General features: G+C 39.5%; 1 protein-coding gene across 1 annotated transcript; it reads left to right on the top strand.

Annotated features, from left to right (window-relative positions):
* Positions 1-418: 418 nt before the first annotated feature.
* Positions 419-9,298, top strand: TBX22 (T-box transcription factor 22; the record flags this gene model as incomplete). Its single annotated transcript, XM_079765464.1, has 7 exons — positions 419-564; positions 1,413-1,514; positions 2,892-3,066; positions 3,940-4,104; positions 4,482-4,546; positions 4,935-5,020; positions 8,709-9,298. The coding sequence occupies exons 1-7, from the start codon at positions 542-544 to the stop codon at positions 9,296-9,298; spliced, it is 1,206 nt and encodes a 401-aa protein (XP_079621590.1). The 5' UTR covers positions 419-541.
* Between the last annotated feature and the right edge of the window lie 1,835 nt (positions 9,299-11,133).

Raw genomic sequence — 11,133 nt, 5'->3', positions numbered from 1 at the left:
GGGTAGGAAGCAGGGCATACACCCCAATTCCAAGAAATTTAAGCCTCAGGGACCGAAAATCTCCGAGAAAGTAAGAATGGGCAAATTTGAAGAAGGACCATGCCTTTAACAGAGCGCATCGTGAACCCATTTATCTCCATCAGGAGACAACAGTGGGTGTTGTGGGGAACTTGGGGATCAGCCTCCAAGGTCCCCGGGAAAGAGAGGAGGCGGGTCGGCTCCGAGACACGCATTAGCGAGAAGGTGGGTGTGAACCAGGAAGCTTTCTTGAAAACTCTAGGCGTCTCTGTATCCAACAGAAAAGCGACCCAAGACAGAGTCCTCAGCAACTTTCTCAGGTTGCGGAGGTCCTGGAGGAGGCCACAGCGGCAACTGCGGCTGCCAGGGCAGCGGCGGCGGCGGCGGCGGCGGCGGCGGCGGCGGCGGCGGAGGTGGCGATGAGGTTCTCAACAAGGGTGAAACTCTGGAAGAGAAAGATGCTATCCAAGTGGAGCTTCAAGGATCTGAGCTGTGGAAGAGATTCCACGCCATTGGGACTGAGATGATTATTACCAAAGCCGGCAGGTTCGGCTCTGCTCAAGCTGTTTAAGGGTCACACACAGTAGTTCCTTATTGTTCCGCTCTCCTAAGATGTGATGCCTCCAGCTTTATGCTCTAGCACTCATCCCCCCCCCCCATGTCCCCACCCCGACAGGCATTAGAAAGCCACTGCCTCTCAATTGACCAGATTAGGATGTGCCTGGCTCATGTTAATGGCTCCGTATTTCTTTTCTGTACATTGTGACTCCAAAAACTCATTCTTCTTGCGTGATATATGACAAAAATTAGACCTGCCAAGCTAGGTGCCAGATTCCAACCCCACATCTTAAGCTTATGACCATGGTACTCTGTTAAAGCCTCATAGTTTTCAGAAGACAATATCCCATCTAGCATCTTCCCAAATCATCATCCCTAGCCCAGGCCAGTTAAGAGGGTAGAGCATTCCCAATTTGACCTGGTGCCATGGGGCTATATTTTAGGGGCAGCTGGGCAACTTTGTGTGTGTGTCAATCCTCCTAATTTCAGTCTTTTTCAAATCTGCCTTCAAAAAGTTCCACTGAAAACTTGAGAAAGGGGAATAGCATTTCTCTCTTACTTTCTCTGCTATAGCTTTTTTTTTTTATGGTGGTAGTGGGGAGTGGGGTGGACAAAGTCTTGTGGTAAGGATATTCTACTCCAATCAGACATCCTGAACTTATTCAATCAAGTATACAACTAACAGCCTTTGTTGCTGTAGAAAATGTCATTCCCTAAACCTGTCCTAGAATGGGAAGGGTATTGTGAATTCCTTCACTTCTCATTTGACCCCCAACCCTGCCACACTTGAAATGTCTCTAAAAGCACCCAGGTCAGTTGCTATTTCTCTTCCACAGGCGGATGTTCCCCTCTGTTCGGATCAAGGTGAAAGGGCTGGACCCAGGGAAGCAGTACTATGTGGTCATGGATGTAGTGCCTGTGGATTCCAAACGCTATAGGTAACCAGGCCCTAAGGAGAGTACTACAGGCTCAGTCTGGGAATAGAGATTCTGGTCTTTGGAACCTGAGAGTGCTATTTTGAAAAACTCTAAAACTCTACCACAGGTAAGGGAAGTGGGATTGCTTTCCTGTGGGATTTGAGAGTCAAATTTTCTTGATCAAACCAAATTGTCTTGTTCAAACTGGGGTTCAGACTGAGAAAAGGTCATTCCTCCTTTTTCCTCTCCTTCTTGTAAAGAGGTGCCATTTGCTTCTTCAGTGTCTCCCAAACCTCTAGTCTATCCACTGCTCTGGCCTTGTCTGTGCAAACTGCAGAAGGTGTGGACTCAGATGGCTGTTTGATGGAAGTTTGGGAAGAAATTCCTGCGATTCTGCATCCATACTGGGCTCTGGGTTGTGCTACTTTGGCAGAAGGTCCTGGAGTAATGCCCTGGTTTGCCATCCAATGCTAGACTAGCAGTTACTGTACTAGGTCCATCTTTTCTTTCTTAGCCTCTTTCCGGAAGCAGAGGTCAGGTCACAGAGAGTACAAGAAAACTTGTCTCTTGCTATAAGCACTCTACTTAGTGCTATCTAAAAGTGTCTGAATTAATAAAAAACCAAGAGGCCAGAAGTGTGGGCCTGCTAGCACTTTGGCTCAGGAGCTATGGGGTTTGTGCGGGAGCCACTGCACTCTGGCCATGAGCTGAGAGCTGTGAGCTTTCTACTGAAGTGGGTGTCTAGCCTTTCTAGGAGACAACTAGGTTTGGAGGTCAAGGAAAAAGCGCAGCTCAAGAGCCTGCAGGAGCAAATTTCTGGGAATAACAGAACAAGCTGTTAGCCTCTAGTATTTGAGCTGTCTTGAAAATGCTATGCACAACCCAGGGGATGAAATTGGAAATACTGTGAAAATCATCCTGGAGGCCAAATGGGGCAGAGTTCATGGGGATATACTGATATGAAGCCTTGCTGGCAAAAGTGCTTCCACAATGACTCCTGGCGGTGAACTGGTTAGACACCTTCCTCACCTCCTCTGCTTCTTCCCTGACACTGTGGCCCAAGGCATGAGGATTTTTCTGGCAACTCTGTGAGATAAAATGGGTTAGATCAATTTCTGTTGTGATTTCTGAGAGGAAATACAAACCAGACTCTGAAATCCCATGACATTATACTTGTTCTGGCACTGCATTGCGTTTTAATGACATATGCTTATTTACAGTTTGCTTTCTGTCCCTAAATGATCTTTGGAAATCAAGTTTGAACTTCTACTAGTTTCCTTTGGGATTAGCTGGCAAACCTTGGCTGAGGCTATTTGGACCAGTTCTTGGCCGCCTTCTTCTCATGCCCCTAGATTTGGCTGGCTGTGCCTAAATTTGCATTTCCCTCACCTTTTTTAGGTATGTGTACCACAGCTCTCAGTGGATGGTAGCTGGGAATACTGACCACTCCTGCATCACTCCCAGGCTCTATGTTCACCCAGATTCGCCCTGCTCGGGAGAGACCTGGATGAGACAGATCATCAGCTTTGATCGCGTGAAACTCACCAACAATGAAATGGATGACAAAGAGCAGGTAAGTGTGCAATCCTTTGCCCTGAGAAAGGGAGAGAGATGCTAAGGCATCAGCGACAAGGTCGTCCTGGATATGTCAAGGAGGCTTCTTCCAGATGAGTTAATTGTGGTCCTTAGGAACTGATCAAGTTCTGGGCCTATAATGAAAGTAGTTCCTATGGCCTTTGGTGGCTGAAACTGAGTGCTGCAGGTTGGGAATGGTGAATTAAAGGACTGTGAGGATCAAATGACACTTGTTTAAGCCTAGATACCTGTACTGGGAGAGTGGAAAGGAATGTTTCAAAGATCTCCCTGACACCTCAGCCTACCAAGCAATTGCTATGAGCCCTGATTGCCTTCTAGTAGATGGGCATCTTTGGTGTGGCATGATGTGTTGGAAGTCCCCTTTCCAGCCACCTGCATAGATGGTCTTTTCAAGTCACCTCCATCTTGTGCTTCTCAGATACACCCCTTCCTTTCCCCTTCCCAGTCTGGCCCTATACCAGCCACACAAGGAAATAGGCAATCTCCAGAAATTAAGAGGTAGAGAATGTCAGGTGGTTGCCAATCGGTTACCATTAGCCCAAGGAATTTATGGCAGGCAGTCAGATCCAAGGGACACTTGGGTACATCACATGGTTACCCACATTTGGAAGTAGGGAAAAGCCCCTAGAAATGGAATCACTGATGGCTCTGATGCCCTGGTGCAGAAATCCCTTAGCCCTGAGGGTCTCTACCTGGAGCAAAATGGCAGAGAAAAATCCTTGTGTGTGACTAGCCTTTCTGGTTTAGCTTTACTTTTGTGTGTAGGCAGATTTGGGGTGCTGATGAGAGGAGGATAGTATTGGGGAGGGGAAGCCAATTTCTAGGCAGCATTTGATAATTTCTCTTCCAGATCATTCTGCAGTCCATGCACAAGTACAAGCCCCGTGTGCACGTGATGGAGCAGGACAGCAGAGTCAGCCTGTCCTGTATTCAGTCCCTGCCCACCGAAGGAGTTAAAACATTCTCCTTTGAAGAAACGGAGTTCACCACAGTAACAGCTTATCAAAACCAGCAGGTAAAGCTAACTAGATCCCTGACAAGCAGTGGTTATCCCAGAGGGACTTGCAGAATAGAGGAAAGTTGCACTATATGGATTGAATTTTCCTTGGTTTAAGAAAACAACAACCACAACATAGTCTTATTGCATTTTTACCAAGGCATGTTTGATTGTGTATTGTGTGGATCTTGTGATTAAGAAAAGAGCAAAACAATGTGCCTGGAGGAAAAGAAAATAACCATTCTAAAGTTGACTTAGAAATACATTTGCATTTATTTAACATGCTGAAGTACATGCTGAAAAGTGTTTTATGGTTTTGTAACCATTAAAAACAATGGAGACAGTGTTATTACTAGTGCACTGACTTTATCTTTCTCTCTCTTTTGAATTCATAGATTACCAAACTGAAAATAGACAGGAATCCTTTTGCTAAGGGATTTAGAGATCCTGGAAGAAACAAGTAAGCAATATAACAATCACATCTAATACTTACATAGCCCTTTTCACAAATATTACAGATAATAAAAATGTGGATCAGAGACTCAGAGGCCCTAAATTTTGTAGCTAGTAGATGGTAGGAAATGGACCTAGATTTTTTGTCTCCAAAATCTTGCTTCCTCCCACTCCCTCCCCAATCCACTTTTAAGATACTGCTTATTCTAGCTTCGTGAGTTTTTTATTCAAGAAATAATTACTTGGGATTTTATTTACAAGTCTAGCTATAAAAAGAATGATATTTCAGAAATTCACACCTCACAATCATAACAAAATAACTCAAAAGTTTATATAAATAATTATTTTCAGGAAAAACATTCTGGACTTGCTGAAGTTTGAATCTCTTTTTCCAGGGGTGTATTGGAAGGGCTTTTAGAGACCTACCCATGGGTGCCTTCTCTCACTCTGGATTTTAAAACTTTTGGTTCAGACACACAAAGTAAGAAACATTTTATTAATATTTATTTTTAAATGTTAATGAAATAACTATAGACAAAGCTTTTATACCAAATACTACACAAGAGGATAAGTACATGTTAGAAAATGTGTGTTTATAAGAAAGTGGGTATATATTTATCTTGATGAAGAGGTAAGAGGCAAAAAGGGAGAGGAGCTGGCATGAAGGAAAAGAGCAGAGACATGGTAATGGTGAATTTATTGACTTCTGTCTTCTTGAGATCTCCAGATCTCACCTAAATTCTTTAGCATCTTACTATTCATATTCTTTAGAATCTGCCTGTGGTGCATTTGTGGACTTATTTGCAAATATGTTAGATATGGAAATAAATACTTTGTGTTTTATGAGAAACATTTATCACATGTTAAAATGACTTCATTAAATTAAATTAAATTAAATTAAATTAATTAAAAGTTTTACTATACTTAGCTCTACTTTTTCTATTGTTGTAGTTGGAAAAATAAATGTTAAAAACAATACTAAGCCATTTCAATTAGCTTAATTACCACAAGCATTTAAAATATTTGTAATGTATTTGTTCTCAGGTAGGACAATACATGACTAAATAATAGTCATAATTAGACAATGCAGGCTTTCTCATGAAAGAATGTATACCTTCATTTATTCTGATATTTAACAATATATAAAAGAGCTTACTTACAAGTGACAAGGAATTATTTTATCCCTTTTGTCTTTACTTCATTAAAGTTCTTGGGGTTTTCTTTAAAGTTCTTTGTTTTAGAACATAAATTCTAGGTTACAATTACCTTTAGAAATCATCAAGATTACAGTTAGGTTGAGTTTTACACAGTACCATAACAACCAATTGAAATGTGAAGAGATGAAGTCTAATCATTTGGCAAAATATTTCACTGGATTGACGATATTAATTTGGTCTGGAAGATTGCATACAAATATTTTTTTGTATTATCACTTTAATAGCATCAAGGCAGCATGTTTTTAAAAGATCCAAGTCAATACAAAGTGTACAAATAAAATAAAGGTGATTATAGTTAATTGATAATTTAAAAAGCACCTTTTCTTAATTATTTAAGATGTCCAGAATACTCTCAAATTGCAAAGAAAATGGGTACCAATTTTTTAAAATAATTTTGAAAGTTTAGGTATAAAATACATTTTCCACCCTGTTGATAAAGGATTAGTCCATGTACATAAAATAGAAAAACAATAGTAACACACACAAAAAAAAATTTTGATTATGTTCAGTCAATAACAAATCTTTTCAATTCAAATACTAAAATAAGTGAAGAGTTTAGATGTTTGTGGACCTTATAATTATCCCTAATTTTAGTAGATGCTAGGCAACCATAAAAGATCACCTGACAACATTGATTTAAACATTTTCATTTTCATCTTGATATGTTTTAAACTGCAAAACTGTCTTTAACTCTTGATATAGTGTACCATGAAAGTCTTTTTTTTTCATGTATGAAAAATTCTGATGCATTTAAACATATACTTATTTATTTTATTGAATTTATTGGGTGACATCCTATACTAGTACAATAAAAGCCTAATATGCAAATTGACTGAACAGCAGAATGATCAGTCACTATGACAGGCACTGACCACCAGGGGGCAGACAGTTGACACAAGAGTTGCACCCTGGTGGTCAGTGCGCTCCCACAGGGGGAGCATCACTCAGCCAGAAGTTGGGCTCATGGCTGGCGAGCACAGCGGCGGTGGCAGGAGTCTCTCCCGCCTCCGCTACATGGGGCGAGGGGGGTAAGGAGAGAGGGGTCCCGGACTGCGAGAGCCCAGGACTGTGCCTGGGGGGATCGGGCCTAAGCCAGCAGGCAAACATCCCCCAAGGGGTCCCAGACTGCAAGATGGCACAGGCCAGGCTAAGGGAGCCCCTCCCCCGACAAGTGCACAAATCTCGTGCAACAGGCCTCTAGTTGGTTAATAAAATTTTATAGGATTCAGGTGCATAAAACTATAATACATCATCTATATATTGTACTGTTTTAATTTGTAAAGATTACTTTCATGTGCACTGATTTTTTTTTATCAGACTGTTGCTTTCTATAGAATCCCAAACAACTAATTTGTTTAATTTAGTCAAGAAGGAGGTTTTTGGGGGACTGGAGGGAAGAAGGTAAAGGGATCAAGCAAAAAACAAACAAATACATACATATAACACATAGATACAGGCAATAGTGTGGTGATGGCCAGAGGGAAAGGGGGTGGGGGATAGATGGATGTGGACAAAAATGGGGTAAGGGAAACAAAAAGAGATTTTGCTTGGGGCAAAGAGCACATGATGCAGTGTGCAAATGATGTTTTATTGAGTTGTACTCTTGAAACCTGTATGTATTAATGTCACCCCAATAAATTCAATTAAAATTACATTTGAATTTTGATGAGAATTACATTAAATCTGTATATTGCTTTGGGTAAGATGGCCATTTTAACTATGTTGATTCTTCCAATCCATGAACACGGGATATTTTTCCATTTTGTTGTGTCTTTTCAGTCTCTTTTAATAATGTTTTGTAATTTTCAAATTGGTAGCATTTCTGCTGATGTAATTCTTTTAGAAACTTTATGGATTCACTGTGAATTTTATTGGGGGGGATCTACACAATTAGAAAATAGCCATAGCCACTCACCTCTTAAGGATAAGTCTTCCTCTATTTTTGGCTTTTGCTGAGATGACAATGCCCTTAAGCTTTTCAGTGTTCTGTAGAAGTCCATTTGTCTGACTGAAAGGTACTGTTTAGTAAATGCATTTCATCTTTCTAAGTTCCTAATAAAGGATTTTATAACTCCCCCCCCCAAAATAATAATGTTTTGTAATTTTCAGTATATACGTCTTTCACGTCCTTTGTTATGTTTATTCAATAAAAATAAAAAAAAATGGAAAAGGAACTTTAGTAATTTTTTTAGTTTAAAAAATCTAGTTTATATTTATAAGATACTAGAGGCCCAGTGCACGGAATTCGTGCACCAGTGGGGTCCCTTGGCCTGGCCTGTGGGATTGGGCCAAAACTGGCTCTCCGACATCCCCCGAGGGGTCCCTGATTGTGAGAGGGCACAGGCCAGGCTGAGGGACCCCACCAGTGCACCATCAGGGCTGAGGAGGGATGCTGGAGGTTGGCCAGTTGGGGAGGGACTGCAGGAGTGCTCCAGGGCGTGTCTGGCCCATCTTGCTCAGTCCTGATCGGCCAGACCCCAGCAGCAAGTTAACCTACCAGTCAGAGCATCTGCCCCCTGGTGGTCAGTGCATGTCATAGCAAGCAGTTGAGCAGCCTTAGCATATCATTAGCATGTTATGCTTTGATTGGTTGAATGGACAACCCGACGGCCGGACACTTAGCATATTAAGCTTTTATTATATAGAATAATTGGCTCTTGGTCATACTTAATTGGGTTTCTTTGTAATTCATTGGATAAATATTGCCTAGCACAGCTCTTGAGCATAGTGAATGCCTGATACATGATACATAATAGTAGTGCTAAGAGTAATAGTGGTAGTAGTAGAAATACAAATTCAACTTTGGTCAGAGGAATAAGCATATTCTTTCTCAAAGAAGTTAAAAAAAATCATTCAAGAAAACCTAACCTAAGAATGAAGCAGGGATAGCTATGGACATGATTAGTGATTCAGTAGGGACATCAAGTTCATTGACTGAATTGTCATTCACAGGTGGAAGCAGTGGCTCATCTCCAGTGACTTCTAGTGGAGGGGCTCCCTCTCCTTTGAACTCCTTGCTTTCTCCATCTTGTTCCCCGCCTACATTTCACTTACCTACAAGTTCCCTTGGAATGGCCTGTCCGGAGGTGTACCTGCACAGTATCAACTTGCCCCTTTGCTACAAGATTTGTCCAACTGATTTTTGGCGACAGCAGCCTCTTGTCTTGACTGCTGTTGAAAATCTAGCAAGCAGCAGCAGTTCTCAGTCGTTAAGCCCACTCATGATGGAAGTTGCCAATTCAAAAAACAATTCATATACAGATGTCAATGGGCAGTGTCTATCAGAACCTAATTCTTCCAATCAAATACTGTATGGATTACAGGCACCTGGAAACATTTTATCACCAAACCTCATTGCCAGGGAAACAGTTCATTGCTCTTTCCATCCTTCCTTTTGCTTTTATAGGTACAATTTCACTATGCCATCTAGACTGGCAAATGCTTCCAACCATCTCAAAATGAATGACAACACTCAAGTTTCTTTTGGAGAAGGCAAATGCAATCATGCTCATTGGTATCCAACCATTAATCATTGCCTTTAATGAAATAGTCACATTACTATAACAATTAAAAGTAAGCCCACCGTTTTTCCTTTGTATCCAAATAACAGTCAAGAGTTATTTGGCTTAAAAGACTTCATTATCAGAGAGCATTTCTCTGTTATGCATTTAAAGTGCCTTATAAAATGTTCATGAGAAGTTACATTCATTTTTCACCTATGCCAAATATGATCCATAATAATCTCTGATTACAGTGGCTTTGGGCCTCAAAATAAGATACTCAATAAATGTTATGTTTTGAGATGGACTACCAATGAAAATTTACCCCAGGTGATGAAGTCTCTAATTATACTGAAGCCAGTGTACCATATCAATTGCTCTTACACATTGACAATGACCAAAAGAAGATGGATTTTATTTCTGTGAAAGCAGTGAAACAATTCCAGATCTATCTATGAATATTGGCTTCATTGTAATTGTCTTTTTAGTAATTTCAGGAGAAAATTTCATTGTTCATTTGCCTTATACTTTTATATTATATTATATCTGTATTATATACACTAGTAGCTGATGAAGGGGCTACTAATATCAATATTAAGGTACAAGTAAGAATGCAAACTTTTAAATATTAATTTTTGAAGACTAAAGATCATTTAATCCTGAAGGAAAATGAAGATTAAGTGAAATTCAAACTATTATAAATAAATTCAGTCTTTTATTTCCTTTTATTTTCGAATCATTCAAAAGCGAAACATTTTTATTTATTCCTTTAACAAACCTGGTATTTTATACAGTTTACAAAAGCAAATTATTGTAGTTATCCAAAAAGATTATAAAATTGGGATTTGAAGGGAAAGAATATATTTGAGTCCATAAATATAAAAATACCATTACATTGTTACGATTTAATTCCACTCCTGTAGAATGATCACAGTAAATTAGACTAGACAAAGGTAGCATAAACAAGACTTTATTTAAACTAAAATGTTTATGAAGTTGAAAAGTTTCCTTTCACCTGGTCCTAAATGTTTTAAAAATCATATATATATATATATATATATATATATATATATATATATATATATCCTATATACTGGTAATAAAAGGCTAATATCCAAATTGTCGCCTTGACTGGGAGTTTGGCCTGGAGTTTGATCAGGGGGCGGGGACAGCTGGCCAACCGCTCGCGGCCCCTTCCACCCATGCACAAATTCATGCACCAGGCCTCTAGTATATATATAAACTGTATATCTTTAAAATGAATCAGATTTTAATTTTTATGCTACTAACTCTACCATTATTAACCCATGGCTCTTCATATCACAATGGCATGACCTAACTTTTGACAAACTAAACAAACTTTTAAACTGCTTTTTCTAACTTTTCTAAAACATATTAAGAAGAACATATCATTATTTATTTTGTTCAAAATGGTTATTTCCTCTTAAATGTGCCATCTCTATATATATGCTGTTCAGTATATGCAGTTAATTTATATGTCCCTTCATTTCTGGGAGTAGGCTTAGAACAGCCTATGGTTACACTCAAACTGAGTATGTTAGTAAAGATGAAATATTACGTTGCCCCAAAATAACTAGGCATCTTTATAAAAGTCTGAAGCAGAACACATGTACTACCCTGGTTTATCAAATCAGGGATTAAAGCAGTAAGTACACTTTATTACTGTCTACTGTAAAGCCGGAAAGTTGTAAGCTAACATTTACTGCTAAAATAAACTTTGATTTTTAAAGCAGAAAAGCCTGTGCCATATTATAATGAAACTTATTCTGATAGCTTACATGACAGATATTCAATAATTAATGACATACAGTATTAAACTGAAAATTTCAGAAAATCTCTAAGTTACTTTCCAAATG

This window comes from Cnephaeus nilssonii (genome assembly GCF_951640355.1).
Source record: "Cnephaeus nilssonii genome assembly, chromosome: X".
Taxonomy (NCBI): Eukaryota; Metazoa; Chordata; class Mammalia; order Chiroptera; family Vespertilionidae; genus Cnephaeus; species Cnephaeus nilssonii.
Note: the sequence above shows the minus strand (reverse complement) of the source record. Positions and strands in the feature narration are given on the sequence as shown.